Below are 18,244 nucleotides of genomic sequence, written 5' to 3' on the forward strand. Positions count from 1 at the left end.
TAAACAGCTGGCAGCACCTATGGTTGGTACTTGGACTGCTAGCGCTAACAGTTCCCACAGTTTCTGTGTTCACTGCAGCATGTTTTGCATTTAGATGGTACCGTAGGTTGAAGTGCTTCAGTGCTATGGAAACTCCTTTTTGCACAGTTTGCACAAACCCATGCTTTTATCAAGGCTTCTGTCGAGTAGTCTTTTGAAATTAAATTTGCCTCCGATTAGTCCTAGCAACGCGCTTTCTTCTGATTCTCTGATGTAGTTCTAATGTGTGCGTCAGTTTAATTGTTATACCAGGAAATTGTGCACTGACAAAAGTTCCCCTTTGCTTGGAATGCAAGGTGAGATAAAATGCGTTATTTTTTAAAAATTAATTAATCGCAATTATCATGTTAAACTCCCACCCCTAGTGTTTATGTGTTTAGCTGTCATGCATTCATTGTCTTAGTTTACCTTGTTTAGGTTGTTGTTCAGTTTCTCCTTGGTTCGCCTTTGCCATTTTTGTTTTATCTATGCATCCGCTGACTGTGACAAAAAACTGCAAGATGCACAGGACATCTTTGGCAGTATTATCAGATAAATCATCAACATGAATGCTGAAGTCTCTGGCAATGATGATCGCGGACAGTATAACAGGCAGAATTTGGTGAGTGAATTTTATCAGCTTCATTATATTAAATATGTATTGATGTCTGCTATGCTTGATGTAACCTCACAGCGACCATCAACACCACCCTGTTCTGTACAAGCTGAGTATAGTGCATGTCTGTAAACCTCACTACAGTACAGTAATTTAAACTTGCCTGCATAGCTGTCAACCTTTGAACAACACCAAATTAGTGTACTACAGGTTGCTTCAGAAGTTATCTGCAAACGTGTTTCTTCCTAACAGGCAAGACAGACAACAGCTCATGGCCCAAGGCCAGTGTGTGGACCTGAGGACTGACAAACTTAACCAGCAAGAAAATATAATGTGTTCAACTCAGCTAGCTGCGGTGCAAAAGACTGTGTTGTGCAATAGAAGTGGCGATGCAATGAAACAAGAAGAATGTGCAAGAAGACAATCCTCTGAGACAGGACTGCATCGGATAATATTAACCTGAATAAGAAATCGGACTGGAGCCTCAACAATGATGCTCTTTACAGGAAGGGTCAGAGCAGACCTGCTGAGGCGCCTGAGGTCATTTGGAGTCCAGGGAGTGCTTTTAAAGACCTTCCAAGACTCTGTGGTGCCATCTGTCATTTTTTACAGTGTTGTATGTTGGAGCAGCAGTTTATTGGCAGCTGAGAGGAAGAGGTTGGATAAACTCATCAGGAAGGCCAGCTCTGTTCTGGGATGCACCCTGGACCCAGTACAGGTGGTGGGAGACAGAAGGACTCTGGCCAAAATAACATCTCTGATGAACAGTCTCCCACCCCATGCATGCACATGTTGCTGAACTGCAGAGCTCCTTCAGTGACAGACTGCTGCATCCTAGATGCATGAAGGAGCATTTCCGCAGGTCCTTCCTCCCTGCAGCTGTCAGACTGTACAATCTGAACTGCTCCCAACAAACATAGAGGTTTACATCAGCGCTGTATATTGCACTATTTTATCAACTGATTCACACTACAACCTGGATTTGCTTCTTCTCTGTATTTAATTTTATTTAATTTAATAACTGTACTGTACTCTCTGTATATAGTAACCATTGCCCTTGATGTAAATATGTAAAAAACGTGTATATTTCTGTTCTGTGTCTTGTGTACTGTTTGTTTGTATATGTGTCTTTCTGGCTGCTGTTACATCCAAATTTCCCCTTGTGGGACAATTAAAGGATTATTCTATTCTATCTGGGGTCTTAGTCAAGGAGGTGACCAAGAACCCAGTGGTCACTCTGACAGAGATCCAGCATTGCTCTGTGGAGAAAGGAGAACCTTCCAGAAAAACAACCATTTCTTTCAGTTCATTGCTTAGACTATGCTGTAATTATATAATATGAAGTTTTCATAATTTCACAGAAATTAAAAAAAGAAGACTTTCATAGCCGGAGGTGGAAAAACAAAATGTTATGATTATTAATTATTAATTATTGTGGTATTTTGAAAATGTCTATGGGGGATCTTCTAAGAAAAACCTAGGTTTTTTGCCCCTTAAGCACGATTATATAACAGAATAATTAATCTATTTTCTTTCAAGAACATACCAAAAAAAAATTGCTCCCAAAGTAAATACTGTTTTGTCACTGTGTATGTGATAAAATCCTCCATATAAATATAAAGCTGAGCTGTATTAGAGGTCAGTAAGCCTGGAAAAACTAAAAAAAATAAGTAAATAAATAACCCTTAAATCAAGTGAAAGCAGTGTCAATTGTAAAGGATTGAAGCATTCTGCTTGGCTGGATGGTAAGACATATATACAAATATATACAAAATTACACTTCTAAAGCATAATGTAAAAAACAACAAAACAGTTTTCTTTTTCTAAATTCACACTCTCAAATTTAGGAAGCATCTTTGCTTAAAATTTGTGGTTAGCAGCTTTATGAAAAGAGTTTGAAAGGAATTTTTTTCCTTAACTGTATTTTTAAATTTTTTTATTTGAATTTTTTATAATTTCACTTTGAAAAAGTAAACAAAGACAAAAGACAAGGAAAAAACAGAGCAGAACAAAACAGCTCATTGGGTTTAATACTGCCTATATGCAAATTATACATTACTATGTGATCAGCTATTGAACGTCTCATTAAAGAGACAACCCAGAAACCAGCAGATAGTCACGTAGAGAAAATCTACAGTCATTTGTAATACTCACACATCTAATTTCAAACTAGTCCAAAAGGGTCCATCCACTCCACAGATGAAGCAATTGCTCCCAATGCCATTTGTGAACACATACAAATCCAGTATAATCAGTGTCCGATGCCCAATGTTACCATGGGGAAAACCCCCTAAACTTTATTATATAAATATAATAAAGTGTGTCATCTATTTTCCAGACTGGTAGAAATACGAGTCGTGTATAGCAGCCATTTTGGAAAAGCCTGTGTTACAAAGTAATACCTGTATTTATTAGCTTTTGTAGTGACAAATTATGAGCCTTTTCAAATATTGTCATGGAACTGAAGTCATGAATATGAGACAGCCCAATGCAGATTCTCTGCACAGCATAGTTAACATTGTGTCATGTACTTTCCCTGTTTTACGTCTGAGAGAATAAACAGTTTAAATCACTCATCACTACTTCACAACTGCTACAGTAAAAATAAGTTTTCATTAAAAAATGGATTTAAAGGTAAATATGGCTTCACTTCTGTGTATTCAACTTAAAAATGCACTGCAAATCTTTGATACCTGCCCAGATTCGAAACTCTTACCTATGATAAAAGCAAAAACTGTTTTGTATTTGGTAAAAATTTAACTAAGGTTAATACAGAGCTTGCCTGCTCATAATATGTACAGACAAACAGAAAGGAAATGTTTTCAAGACATCTAAAGTATTGATATAGATAAGAAACACGTCCACTTCTACTGCTTTATGCTTGAGTAGACACATTCAGCCTTGCTGTTGTTTCTCAGTCTTCTTGGTCTGTCAGCCTTGTGGTGCCTCAAAGCGGCATAATGGATGTTTTCTTCATTTTGAGCGACCTGATTATAAAATATCAAATGCAAAATTATTTAAAATTGCTCAGAATAAATAAAACTGAAAACAAACTGAGTCCAAAATGTTCTGGTTATGTTAACATTTTAATGTTAACCCCCCCAAAAAAAATTACCTGTGTAACTGCTGAAGAAACAGGAATTCTTGAACGAGACTCTGAAGAAAAACAAATAAAATGTTCTTACTGTAAAGCTGTGTCAGTACTGATTAGATAATGTCAATAACAATAAAGGTTGCAGTACCTGCGTGTTTAGTGCTGTTTCTCTTGTGGGTCACATACAATATGAAAGCCATTAAAACATTTAGAAGTGTGGTGAATGCCAACGCTCCACTCAAGAAATACACAAAGACACAACAGTTTCTCTCATCTGTGGACAGACACCAGGAAAAATTATAGATCCTGTAGCTTGCTGCTATGTAAGATTGTAGTATATAAACAAAACAGTTACTCACACTCCAGCTTGGTCCCGTTTCCAAACAGTATGTGTCCACATGAGGCGACAGCACAGTAGTAGGTCCCAGCATGAGACATATTCAGGCTCTTCATTGGCAGGTTGTAGACACAGGTGTGTGTCTGTGTGTTGGGTTTCCTCTCACACTGATCATTCCTGCCTCCATGGGTGTAAATGATTCTTGGGAAAGACGCTTCAGAGTCTCTGAACCAGTAAACACTGTGTTCTTCATCACAGGTCCCAGTGTGTACTGTACAGTTCAGAGTCACAGAGCCTCCTGGTTGGATGATCTCAGATGCTGACTGCTGAACTAAAGTTGGGATGTTTGACCCTGAACCTTTTACATCAATGACAGTACCCTCTGCAAATGTAAACCTGTACCCATAGCTGCTTGCACAATAGTAAGTAGCCGAGTCTGAAATTTGCAGATCACTTATCTGTAAGTCAATCTTTCCTTTTTCAGTATTCACTGTGAATCGTGGGTCAGTGTTGAATTCATCATGAAACATGGCTTGATTGTCCACTGTGTTGACAGTACAAATGAGCTTTGACTCCTTTCCCGAATGTAACTTATACCAGTAAAGCCTTGCCACATCATTACCTTCATACAAACAACGCAGAGTCACATCGTCCCCAGTATTAGCTGATACAAAATGTCTTTGTTGATGAACAGACAAGGAGAATTTGAGGTCATTTGTGTGAGCTGAAATAAAATGAAAGAACGCAAATGAACATTTTAGACACAAGGAAGGACGGTAAAAGTTTTATACTGCAGTTTAAAAAAAACTCACCTGTTTCCCCCAAGAACAAACACGTCAGATAGAAGACAAACTGCGCAGATGCCATCGTGTTCAGACTCTGGTGCTGAATGAAAAGATTCTTGAACCTGTCTTTGCTTTTCAAAGAAGACTGTGTTTGATTGGCCAACCACAAATGACACAGCATGTTCTATTTAGGGAATTTGATCACGTGTCAACTGACGTCTATATGTTAAGCTCAGTGTCTGGACTGTTAGGAAACAACATAAATGATGGTAAAAGAAGGTATATAGCTCAGTAAGGGACAGCAGGTTACTGCATTTTCGAGGACCTGTGTTTCTTGTTAACCATTTCATTCCATATTTTTTTGCAGCATACTTTTACTAAGCTTCATTTTCTTTTTTAGATATGATGTTCAGTATTGGCTGTTTTTATATAAGAACCTTTAAATTAAACAATCAACGTGTCATTAAAGTTTAGACTTTCAACAGGTGCAAGGCCAGGTGCATCTTCTGATGGGCTAACTCTGGCTAACCCTCTGTCTTGTTTTGTCACAATCAGTGTTGGTCAAGTTACTTGAAAAAAGTAATCAGTAACTAATTACTGATTACTCCCCCCAAATGTAATCCTGTTACTTTACTGATTACTTATTTTTAAAAGGAATTAATTACTTAGTTACTTTTTAAAAACATGATTTACAACCTGAATAGGTGATAAAGCGATAGATCTTTCAGCCCAATTCTACTTTTTCTGCACAATTCATCACATAAAATGTAATCAAATGGAAAAAAGTCTCTTTTTAAAACTTGTTTTATTAGTTTTAATCTTTTAACTTCATGCATCAAGCAATAATTTAATTATATGCAACATTCTCTGACTGGAAGAAATTTGTTTAATATTTAAACCTATTTTCTGCATATTCCTGCACATAACATAAAATAGGTTTTTGTGTTTGCACTTTTTCAAATAAATGCAAGTAAAACACAGCAGAAAATAAATAAAATCAAAGACTCAGCGGTCCTGTTGCTCTATTTTCACCGGCGGAGTATATTAGGCGGAGGTTTGCCCTGGTGCAGGTGTGCCGCAGTGGTCAGTGGAAGAATCCGCAAGTTTGTCTGTGAATTTCCCATTCCGTGGTAGCGTACTTGCTTGGAAGTTACGGGGTTTTTCGCTGTAAAAAGAAGTTTTCTTCCCTCGCAGTGAACAGCTGACGCTATGTTTTTGTCACTTTTTACGCAATCAAACTCAGTACTTCCACGCTTTAAAAGTTGCACTCTCATACTCTCTCCCACACTCGATATATTGTCCATTGTTGATCTGCACACAGCTGTTGCCACGAACGTCGCACTCGCTTACATCATTGTCATGAGACACTCTCACAAGAAAATCACGGTATTAGTAACACAGTAACGCAGCGTGCTTACGGGAAAGTAACGGTAATCCAATTATCTTTTCTAATCCCTTAATATCCTCGTTACTTGAAAAAAGTAATCAGATTACAGTAACATGTTACTGTACTCTGCCCATCTCTTGTCACAATAAGCAATAACATAATTAAAGGTTACATATTAATAATCCTAATCATTAAATCTCAAAACAAGCGGTATGCATCAACAAGTGCTCATACAACAAGTGGTACAAACTTCTGATCTAAAAGTTTATGTGTTACATAAAATTTGAATGTATGGGTTAAATGCAGTATAACCACTTCACACCTTCTCAAAGAATACGTTACTGTGTTAAGTGTACGCATCTTGTCAGTCTGTGTGTTTCCTGTTTTTATTTTGATAGTCTTTGTCCTCTGTCAGTAGAGTCTGCTTTGCTTCCTGTGTCTCTTTACATCTGATTAGTCCCCGCCATGTTTCCACCTGTTCCCCATCCTCTCGTTATCCTGCCTGTGTAGTTTAGTCCTCAGTCTGTTGTCGCGTCGTACACTCTGTCCGTGCTGTGTTTTCCCCCCTCGTGTTCCAGGAAATATCCTTGCTCTCACTTCGGGTTTGTTTTTCTCAGGTTTCCCTGATTACTCTGTGGTGTATTTCAGTCCTCCGTCATTCATAGCCTGTTCTCACGTCATTAATCTTCATACCCTCTTTTTGTGCTGTGTTTCAAGTCTGTGCGTCCTTGTGTCTAGTTTCCAGTGCCAGTTTAGTTTATGTTTCACACTTGAGGTTTTGGTTTATTTTTTTAAGTGTTTATTTCCATGAAGATCATCATCTGGCAATAAAGCTGCACCCTAAGTTCTATCCTTTGTTACAGAGTCCTGTATTTGGGTCCAATCTCCTGCCTGCCACACAACACACCCTGACAACAGCCAAGAAGAAACATATCAGAAGGCAAATCGTGCAGATGTCATTTTACTTAAACTGCTGTGCTATATGAAGAAATCCTTAATACTTTTTTCGCTTTAAAACTAAGACTGACTGGATAACTAGAATTGACACGATATGCTTTTTATAAAAAAAAACTTGACGATGCCCTTCTGATACTGTTAAGCTCAGACAGACAGGCATAATTCTGTTTGGATATTTGAGCGCTCACACATAATATAGTTTATTTACATTGGTTAGTATCCATGCACCTTTTTTTCAAGCCTTTTTGTCATAGTCCTCAAATGTTTGAGGTTGAGGACAAGAGCTGTATAAACTATGACCACAACTGTGTGTTTGTGTGTGTGTAAGTCATAGCTAGTGCTGTCAAAATTAATGCGTTAACACAGATTAAGCCGTCATCATGAAAAATGTTAACACTATTAACGCATTTAGAGTGCAGAATGACTCGAAATCCCTCAAGTGTTTATGTCAACGCGTTTTGGACAGTTTGTCCAAGTAGAGTTACCTATGCACATGCGCAAATGGGCAGCTGATCTGGTAAATGGTAAATGGCCTGTATTTGTATAGCACTTTACTAGTCGCTAAGGACCCCAAAGCACTTTACACATCCAGTCATCCACCCATTCACACACTGGTGATGGCAAGCTACATTGTAGCCACAGCCACCCTGGGGCGCACTGACAGAGGAGAGGCTGCCGGTCACTAATGCCACCGGGCCCCCTGAACACCACCGGTAAGCAACGGGTGAAGGATCTTACCCAAGGAGACAACGACCGAGACTGTCCAAGCCGGGGCTCGAACCGGCAACCTTCCGATTACAAGGCGAACTCCCAACTCTTGAGCCACGATAGTAGTGGTAGTGACGGGCAGGTGAACCAATCAACTCAATATGGAAGATGATAAATGCACATTGGCCCTCTTGATGGGAAATTTGAGTATTAAAAAACAAGACTGAACGGTCGACCGGTATAAAGTATTACGCACATTGTGTAAGAAGGAATTTTCTTTTCACCAAAGCACTTCCAGCTTAAAATATCCCATTGATGCGAAGCATACTTTCGGCGGGCATGCTGCTAGGACTTTGGCTAAGGCGTCACCCAGCTTGCAACAAACCACTCACGGAGCATTGGGGGCTCAATAAGTACCTCAGACATGTTGACTGACACAATTGCCAAGTGGATTGCGACAAACTGCAGCCATGTTAATTTTTTTGAGAACACGCGCTTTACATATCTTTGGTTCCACGTTTCTAGGACTTTTCTAGGATGCTTTCTAGGACTAGAAGTGCCTCCAAGAGTGACAGAGAGAGAGGATAAATGTTTACAGAGTTTTTTGTTAATATGAATGTTCAAGATGTTCAATAAACATGTTAAGTGCGTATATTTTCCCTTTTTTCTTGAGTCTGTTTGCTCATGTAAAATGAAATGTGATTAATATAGAATAAAAATTAAATGATATTTAATCGTGATTAATCAAAATTAATCCACAGTAACCCAGTGATGAAGCTGTTAAAAAATTGTAATTGTTTGACAGCACTAATATATCTTATGCCTATTACCTATTAGTATATAAGTTTTTTTTTAAAGTTGTATTTCACAGGAGATAACCTGTGTTAAAAGATTAAAGAAAATTATTCAAATTCTCTTTGACTTTAAGCATACATTCTTTGTGTTTATTCTCCATGTACTGCATTATACAATGGCTTGCAAAAGTATTCGCCCCCCTTGAACTTTTTCACGTTTGGAATCATGTATGATTTTCGTTCCACTTCTCACGTGTACACCACTTTGTGTTGGTCTTTCACGTGGAATTCCAATAAAATTGATTCATGTTTGTGGCTGTAATGTGACAAAATGTGGAAAAGTTCAGAAGTTCCAAATACTTTTGCAAGCCACTGTATTGCATGAATGTCAGTTACAAGCTTAAGTATAAAGTTGAAAAAGTGTAATTGCAGCCAGGCTATTGATCAAGTAATTGAAATTAATTGCGATTAATGATAGAAAATTGTGAAATTCATTAGTTTTTTTTTTTAATTTATTGTCAGCACTAGTCATAACATAACTTACCTATATTGCCAAAGATAAAACATTTCAGATTTATGCCTGGCAATGTCACTGTGTTGCTGTGTTGAAAGAAAATAAATTTTACTGCCATTAAATCTTTACACAAGATAGTTAGCTAATCGTGCGCCCATATAGAAAATGTCACGAGTTTACTCACACCTCCAGTGAAGCCCCCCACATCTGCCACACTAACAGAAGAAAACAAAAGAATGTTAAGGGGGTTAGCAGGTCTCAGTGAAACAAGACGATGTTTCTCCAACACCATGATGCTACATATGACATATAACAGACAATCAACACAGGACTACATAAAGTGCAATCTGCAAAAATCGCAAAAAAACCAAAACAAAGACAGTGCAAAACCACGTGATACAGACACAACAGTGCAGTAGAAATGTGCAAAAGACTGAGTATTGTGCAAAAAGTCTTGCTTTGCGGATGCAGCCGGTGCAATAAGTGTCTGTGATGGAAGGTAGAGAGGCTCCAATGAGCTTCTCAGTGTTCTCACTTTCCATTGTAAGATATTGCGATCAGGAACTGAATTCTTTGAAAGTCTAAAATTTGTATGAATGGACATGCATAGTAACAGCAAGATGACCACTTCACATTTGGCAAACATCAAGTAGTCTTTTTCTGGCAGCTTTCTGTGCATTCAAGGTAAAACACACAGTGGAGGCTTGTTCTTAAAAGTTACTGTATATATTGTTAGCTTAGCAGTCCATGCAACAGATAATCCATTTTTTCCAATCCGCACATTTTCCATGCTCCAACAGTAATGATCCTGCCTAGTTTAATAGTGGAACATAAAGGTTCTTGAAAATCTGAGAGAAAAGAGGTAGCAGACCCAGATGGACAATATTAAAACACTTTACAAAAGCTCATTGCTTCCAGTTTTAGTCATTATCATCCCAAAATTGATATAAGAGCTTCTGAGAACAGTGTGGCATAAAAATGTCTTTTTAAAAATAACAGCAGTTCTGCCTCAAAATGAAGCGTCTCCAGGACACAGTCCTAAAAGATGTGCAACTTCATTCTCACGCTGCCACATCTTAGAGATAAAAATAAAATCCAACTTCTCACGACAGAACAAGTCATTTAAAAGAAAGGACTTGTTAGCAATACAGCATTAGTCATTTTAGCAGAGAAGTACAGTGAAGAAGCTGGAGCGAGGTAAGGTGGCACAAAAGCGAAGCTCCCGTGAATCTGTATTTTCATAAACCCACTGAAACCAACAAAGTAGGACAAGAAAGCCGGCTTGCTTGCTCAGCTTTTCTGTCGACGTTTCTGAAGTGAAGTCGGGATCCTGACTTTTAGCAACAGAGGTACACTGAGGTCTGCCGCATGCTCTAACCACAGTGGAAAAACAAACTTGTTTTGATGAGTCTGGAAACTACCCATGGCAAATGTGATTGCTATTAGTGAATGGTACTCATATGTCTAATGATTTGAAGAGGCAACCTTTTCATATCAGTGACTTTAGTCTCTGACACAGTTTTGTTCTATCAAATCAAATCAGGAGTTTTTAAGAAGCTGATGGTCTTGTCTGCATGTGGTCTTTAATTTGAAATATTCTCTAAGACTTTCCTGTGTCCTTCTTTCTGCCCTCCTCACCTGTTTTGTGTAGTTTGGCCCCCGACACTATTTTGTGAAGCAGAGATTTTTTTCTGAAACATTTCTAGTTCTGCAGTGGAGCTGGTAGAGCTGCAAACACTTTCTTGAGTAATACAGTTGCACCCAGTTTATTTCAGAAGTTTTTATTTTTTCTGTCAGTATCAGAAATCCTGAGGTAAATATAAACTGCAAACACACTTGTATGAATTGTTTAAGAGTTTTATTGAAAAGCAGCAATCTAAAGTCATCACATTTAGCTGAAATCTTAAAAAATAAAACTTTAGAAAAGTCATGATAAACTTTAAAAAGTGAAAATATTAGGTTCTGCTCTGTTATAAAGAAACAAAGATGAAACATTTTCAGTTTTACTGCTTGAAGCTGAAGTACACACATTCACTCCAGAAGTCACCAGTCTTGCTCTTGTTCTCCTGGTAACAACAAAGTACAAAGATTGAATTACACATTCGATGGTAAATGCAGCTCAGAGCGCTTTTTATACAACATGCCTCACTTACCCATTCACACAAGCACCTTTTTTCGATGTTCAAGTGTTATAGTTTCTAACATTCACATATTCATAATCTGTTGTGACTTATGAAACAAAGTTGTTTTTTAACCCAAGAGTTACCTCTTTGTGTTTCATGGAGAAATTTGAAAAGCCTGGATGACATTCTGGGCAGCAGCAGCCGTTTATCTTGATGATCACACACAAAGTGGAAATCAGTGATATAGTCAGAACGGTCATGAATGCAACAGCTCCTTTCAAGACAAAGGAGTCCATGTTATCTGCAGATAAAGGAGGAGAAATACAATTGTGTTCAGCTGTAGGAATTTAGAGTGGGAGTAGATGTTCTTCTTGAATGTACTTACTTTCAAAGTCCAGCTTGGTCCCGTTTCCAAACACTATGTGTCCACATGAGTCAACAGCACAGTAGTAGGTCCCAGCATGAGACAGATTCAGATCCTTCATTGGCAGGTTGTAGACACAAACGTCTGCTTGTGGGTTAATTTTCGTCCTACAATGATCATTTTTGCCTCCATAAGTGTAAATCAGTCCTGGACGAGATGCTTCTGTTTCTTTGAACCAGTAAACACTGTGTTCTTCATCACAGGTCCCAGTGTGTACCGTGCAGTTCAAAGTCACAGAGCCTCCTGGCTGGATGGTCACAACACAGTGAAGGACACTTTCCACCCCTCACATGGACTGTTTCCCTCCTTCCATCTGGCAGACGGTTTCGCAGCATCAAAACCGTAACGACCAGACACTGCAAGAACTTTCCGCCCCCAAGCACTCAGAGCCCTCAACTCACTACCACCAAAGGACCGAAAAACACAAACAGTTTTACAAACACGTCATAAAACTCACCAAAAGACTCAAAAACAACACAAAATTCCACAAATTTACTACAAACTGGACGTGGGAACAATATGCTTATCTGCACACCTCAGTCACATAGTTACTGTCGTTGTGTATTGTACATAGATATAGTTAGTAATAGTACCTTTTTAGCTCTTATTTTATTATAGTTTTATATCTCTTGGAGATAATTTGTTTTATATTCTCATAAATGCACCATGCGGGGCTTGGGGTGAAACGGCATTTCGGTACGCTGTATACTGTGTATATTTTTGTACTGACCATAAAGACCTTAAATCTTGAATCTTAAATTAATGACTGAGATTAATGAATGCTTCCTTTGTCCATCCAGTAACCATGGACATGACCAGTGTCCAGCACCAGTCTGCCCAGCTGGTTAATCCCTCTGTTGTCCCTGCTAGAATTTCCAGCAGTGAAATTCTGGGATCCAATCTTCTGAACTGCTCATCTCGCAGAAGACGAAGGGAACAGCAGAGTGTCTCCGGACGTTTCAGTTTATACTTTGTCAAGTGCCCACCTTTCTACCTTAAATATCCAGTCACTGATCTTCAACAACACTTTATAATTTTCTCTCTTTTAACATGGAAAATTTCATTACATTAGAACATTCAGTCATATATGATTAAGCTTCACATGACGATTTATCCAGTTTAGATTCCATTAGCACATTCACTTTAGCATAATCCTTTTAATCCACATACTTTTTCTCTTTAAAACTGTTTGTCAATCACAATTTGAGACTGAATTAAGCCTGTCTTTAAAATCATTCGTAACTTTTCGCATTATTATATTGCTCAACTTAAACATAAATCAGAGTTAAACCATTGCAACATTTAAAACTATTCTTTTTGTTCAAAAGTATGGGTGATGCTAGGGTTGGCGACACAGTCCTTCTCAGTCCCAGACATGAATAAAAAGTTAAACTGTGGATCATGTCTACACACCTAAAATCTAGAAATTACAGAAATCATTTCCACTACTCAATCTGCATTTCTTTGATAACATATTGAGCAGACATATATTTTTGATTTATCTTTGATTTAAAAAAAAGATAATCTACATAGTAGCAGATAGAAAAGCTTTGTTTTAGCACTCATTTTCATTTTTAACACGTAAGGCTGGGTGTCAAGTCGTTTTACCACCTCAGCTGTGATGGCAGGGGGCGGCCACGGAGATTTCAATCTCTCACCCACTCAGCTGTCCAAAAAATCTGGTTAATCATAGTTAATATGTTTGTATTGTATTGTAATTTGTTGTATTTACTTAAAAAAAAAATCTTTGACTAATGTTAAAAGACTAACGCTAAAAGAAATGAAATCAGGAAAGTGGCAATTATTTTTTATGACACTGTTTATAAGCATTTAAATCAAATGCAGAGCTGAGTCCAGGATCTACTACATATAAACACTGTGAATTTCAGATTCCAGCACACAGGCTAAAAACTGTTTTGTTTGGAACAAAATCAAACTCATCTTAATATAAAGTTGCAAAACTCATATCAGGAAGTTCACAGACAACAAATGTCTTTGGGTCTTTAAATGCTGAAGCCTGTTAAAAATAACAAAAACACAAAAACAGATAAGAAACTCATCCAGTTCTACTGCCTCATACTAGAGTAGACACATTCAGCCTTGCTGTTGTTACTCTTTCTTCTTGGTCTGCCAGCTCTCGGATCCCTTAAAGCCGCATAATGGATGTCTCCTTCATTGTGCTGATAATAAAATATAAAATATATACAGTTGCATAAAATTACTTAAAAGACTGAAAATAAATTGAGTCAGTTGTTAACATTTGAATGTCGACACAAAATTACCTCTGTGTCTGCTGAGGAAAGAGGTGACGTTCTTGGATGAGACTCTAAAAAAAACAACGGATGAAGTTCTCTAACTATGATGCTGGGTTGATTGAGTTTATATTGATAGTAACAATAGCAGTTGCAGTACCTGTGCACGTGGTGCTGTTTCTCTTGTGGGTTACACACAATAAAAAAGCCATTAAAACACTCAGAAGTGTGGTGAATGCCAACGCTCCACTCAAGAAATACACAGAGACACAACAGTTCCCCTCATCTGTGGACAGACACCAGGAAACATTAAAGATCCTTGACTATACTATTATGTACTTTATAATAATATTACCTAGTTACTCACCCTTAAAGTCCAGCTTGGTCCTGTTTCCAAACAGTATGTGTCCACATGAGGCAACAGCACAGTAGTAGGTCCCAGCATGAGCCGTATTCAGGCTCTTCACTGGCAGGTTGTAGACACAGGTGTGTGTCTGTGTGTTGGGTTTCCTCTCACACTCATCATTCCTGCCTCCATGGGTGTAAATGATTCTTGGGAAAGACTCTTCAGAGTCTTTGAACCAGTAAACACTGTGTTCTTCATCACAGGTCCCAGTGTGTACTGTACAGTTCAGAGTCACAGAGCCTCCTGGTTGGATGGTCTCAGATACTGACTCAGGCACTAAAGTTGGGATGTTCGACCCTGAACCCTTTACATCAACAAAAGTACCCTCTCCAAACTCAAACATGTAGCCATAAGCTCCACAGTAGTAAATAGCAGAGTCTGAAATTTGCACTTTTGTTATCTTTAAGTAGATTTTTCTTTCCTCAGTAGCTGCTGTGAATCGTGATTCATTCTTGAATTCATCATGAAACGTAGCATTGGTGCCGTACTTGTACAAAGTAGAAATGAGCTTTGGTTTCTGTCCCAAGTTCAGCTTGTACCAGAAAAACTTTGCCACATCGTTACCGTTATAAAAACAATTCAAAGTCACACTTTGCCCAGTGTTAACTGATATAAAACGTCTTTCTTGATCAACAGACAATTTCAAATCATTTGTGTGAGCTGAAATAAAATGAGAACCAAGTAAGTACACAGGACACATGAAGGCATGGCAAAAAGGTTCAGACGGTAGTTTAAAGAGAAACTTACCCATTTGCCCCAGAAACAAACATGTGAGATAAAAGGCAAACTGTGTCGATGTCATCATGTTGTGGTGAATGGAAAGAGTCTCAATCCTGTCTTCACTTTTAAGAGAGAAGAATGCATTTTATTGGCCAACCAGAGATGACTCAGCATGTGCTATTTAGGGAGCTTGATCACATGTCGACTGAGACCTATAGTGTTAAGCTTTCATTCTGGATTGATGAGAAACAAAGTTAACGCTTTTTCATTTGAACATCAAATATTTTATTTACAACTCCAACTCCTGTAGTGTGATTTCTTTATACAGAATCACACACTAAGACATGCAAAAAGAAGATAATAGTATTTTAAATGAAACACAGGAAGATGTATAGTTATGTAAAGCTGGACAGATTTTATATTTTTACGTGACCACTTTTTAAAAAAAAATTTAAAAAAAGGCTTTAAATAAATGTTATCTTTACTCTTAATTTGTTGTTCAAAATATTGGTTTTGAATAAAATATTTTGAATCTTCACTTAAAATTCACATCTTTTTGCAGCATTATTCATTTTGAATTATTTTACATGAAATACATATGTTTCACATATGTGCGAACTAGAGGACTAATATGGGTGCAGACTACAACTTCATGAGGTGATGGGTGCATACAAATTTGTCTACAGTCAGGACACAGCCATCAGTATGTGGGACACGCCCTACCAGGTGAGTATGCTTGGTGAGGGATTCTTGATGACAATCCTGCAATACCCCCAATTTTACAGGTATTTTTTCAGTCTGTTCTAAAATTTTGAGTTCAATGACACAGTGTACCAGAAGAAGAGACAATTGTTTTCCTGAATTATCCATTATTCTTTACTTCTTTTCAGAATTTTCATTTGCAAGCACAATTCAATTCAATTTTATTTATATAGCGCCAAATCGCAACAAAAGTCGCCTCAAGGCGCTTCATAGGTACAGAGAAAAACCCAACAATCATATGACCCCCTATGAACAAGCACTTTGGCGACAGTGGGAAGGAAAAACCTCTGGCAGAACCAGGCTCATGGAGGGGCGGGGCCATCTGCTGCGGCCGGTTGGGGTAAGAGAAGGAACACAAGGACAGTTGAACTGTCATGAGCAACAATTGTGATGTGGTTATGAAAGCATGCTGATGTCAGCATATGTCCATCCATAAGCCAATTCAAGGTCATGGTGTCGCAGGCTGGCTCTCTCAGGGGATGGACCCAAAGGCAGGAGCTCCAGAGAGAAAGCAAGAACTCTGATGATAACTTTCAGTAATGGGATGTACAGTGGCGAAGCTTTGGAGTGTGTTAAATCCAGGAAGTCTTTAATGAAACATGTATTGACGTCGCAAACAGGTGAGCTTGATTGCTTCAGGTGCGTCCAGGAGGAGGATGGAGATCCCAGAAGGATTCCACCACACATCCATACAGACAGAGAGAGAGGCAGGAGGACTAGAGGACCATGACAGTTGGTGTGATTTATGAACATATATATATTCCTTCAAATTTTGTGTGAAAAATGCTGACACGTGAAAGGACATTTACCGTTCCAGGACCTGAAGCTCAGTAAAGCACTCCTTCGACAGCCACACCCATCTGTTCTCTGATTGGATTGTTAAAATTGGGATTGACATTACATTGACCAATCACCAGCAAGGAAGAAAAACTGGGTCAAAATTCATACTTGCAAGTAGTGATGGAATTTCCGGCTCTTTTTAGAGAACCGGCTCTTTCAGCTCAGCTCATTAAAAAGAGCTCTTCAGGTTGTTTTGTTGCTTTAATTAATTAATTATTAACAACAATATAAAAATATGCACAAAAGGAATTACTAATGTAAACAAGAAATCATATGTAGCCAACCTGAGTCTGCCGGGCAGACACGGGGAGCATGACAAAATCATATAATACAAAAACCAACTATTCACTAGGGGTGCAACTATACTCGTATCGATATTGAACCGTTCGATACAGTGCTTTTGCATCGAACAATACAACATTTTTAATGTATTTTATCAACTTTCCTTCTGACGATGCTGTCTGTGTTGAGCGCTCAGTGGATCTGCGCTCGACAGTGCCGCCTAGGCGGAGTAGTCGAACGCAGATTCACTGAGCGCAGGGCAAGCTTGCAAGACAGAAGCTAAGCTCTCTGTTGCAACATGGCAAATTGAACCTCCCCCACCCTCATTCAGATCTGGCGTTTGGAACTATTTTGGTTTTCATGTGACGTATGACCCTGAAGGTAAGCGCGTCACAGAAAAAAGTAAAACAGTATGTTGGATGTGCCACGCAATGCTCAATTACATTGGTGGGAACTAGTGTGTTAGCGCAGTTAGCTCGTTAACGTGTTGGCCGTCCAGCCCCACGCACAGGGCGATCCATGGTAGCTCGTTAACGGAGATTTGCCGTGTTGTGGCGTTAACGTCATTTCAGATTAACGCTGACAGCACTAGTGGGAACAAAATGAATATGACTGCACATTTACCCCGACATCATCCTAGTGCAAAGACAAGTGGAAGCAGACAAAAACAACAAGCATGCATGCTACAAACTTTACCCGAGTCATTTAGACAGCCGTTAGCACATGATTCTCCTTATGAGGACCTGATCTGTTTAATATGCTGCTGAGAATATAGCCCAGAAGAAGCGGATAGTATAGCTTTTATTTTGGAAAGAGACATTTCTCTGTAATAAACTCTCTTTTCCAAAGATGAGTGATTCCTCAATCAGATAGATTAATTTTTTTATTATTTTGTTTCAGCAACATTAAATTTAAAAACTGTACTTTTGAGTTAAAATACATATTTATAATTTTAATAAATGATAAATTAAAAAGGCATGAACATTTTTTTAGTATCGAAAAAATATCGAACTGTGACACCAAAGTATCGAACCAAACTGAACCGTGAATTTTGTGTATCGTTGCACCCCTACTATTCACATTTCAACTTTTAATTATTTAAATTTTCAGCTCTTTCCTTTGAAACAAATTTAAAGTGAAACAACACAAAACACTGCAAACCACAACACAATTAAATATAAATGAAAATATGAAAACAAAAAGAAGATGCACATTCTCTGTCATA

At 38.3% G+C, this 18,244-nt stretch overlaps 2 protein-coding genes across 5 annotated transcripts; both read right to left on the reverse strand.

Moving 5' to 3' along the window:
- Window positions 1-3,995: 3,995 nt before the first annotated feature.
- Window positions 3,996-5,259, reverse strand: LOC120739149 (immunoglobulin kappa light chain-like). Its single transcript, XM_040040843.1, has 2 exons — window positions 4,878-5,259; window positions 3,996-4,789 (listed from the first exon to the last, which is right to left on the reverse strand). Exons 1-2 carry the CDS (start codon window positions 5,029-5,031, stop codon window positions 4,080-4,082), a joined length of 864 nt encoding a protein of 287 aa, XP_039896777.1. The 5' UTR covers window positions 5,032-5,259; the 3' UTR covers window positions 3,996-4,079.
- A 5,734-nt stretch (window positions 5,260-10,993) lies between these two features.
- Window positions 10,994-15,332, reverse strand: LOC120739145. 4 transcript variants are annotated; one of them, XM_040040837.1, is made up of 6 exons: window positions 15,163-15,332; window positions 14,377-15,075; window positions 14,170-14,295; window positions 14,040-14,083; window positions 11,719-13,937; window positions 10,994-11,634 (listed from the first exon to the last, which is right to left on the reverse strand). In XM_040040837.1, the coding sequence occupies exons 1-5, from the start codon at window positions 15,218-15,220 to the stop codon at window positions 13,824-13,826; spliced, it is 1,041 nt and encodes a 346-aa protein (XP_039896771.1). In that variant the 5' UTR covers window positions 15,221-15,332; the 3' UTR covers window positions 10,994-11,634; window positions 11,719-13,823. The 4 variants fall into 4 exon arrangements, with proteins under 4 accessions (XP_039896771.1, XP_039896769.1, XP_039896768.1 ...); XM_040040835.1 differs by having other exon boundaries at window positions 10,994-11,276; window positions 11,477-11,634; window positions 14,377-15,332; XM_040040834.1 differs by having other exon boundaries at window positions 14,377-15,332.
- Window positions 15,333-18,244: the final 2,912 nt, after the last annotated feature.

This window comes from Simochromis diagramma, unplaced genomic scaffold (genome assembly GCF_900408965.1).
Source record: "Simochromis diagramma unplaced genomic scaffold, fSimDia1.1 OVJJ01000317.1, whole genome shotgun sequence".
Classification (NCBI taxonomy): Eukaryota; Metazoa; Chordata; class Actinopteri; order Cichliformes; family Cichlidae; genus Simochromis; species Simochromis diagramma.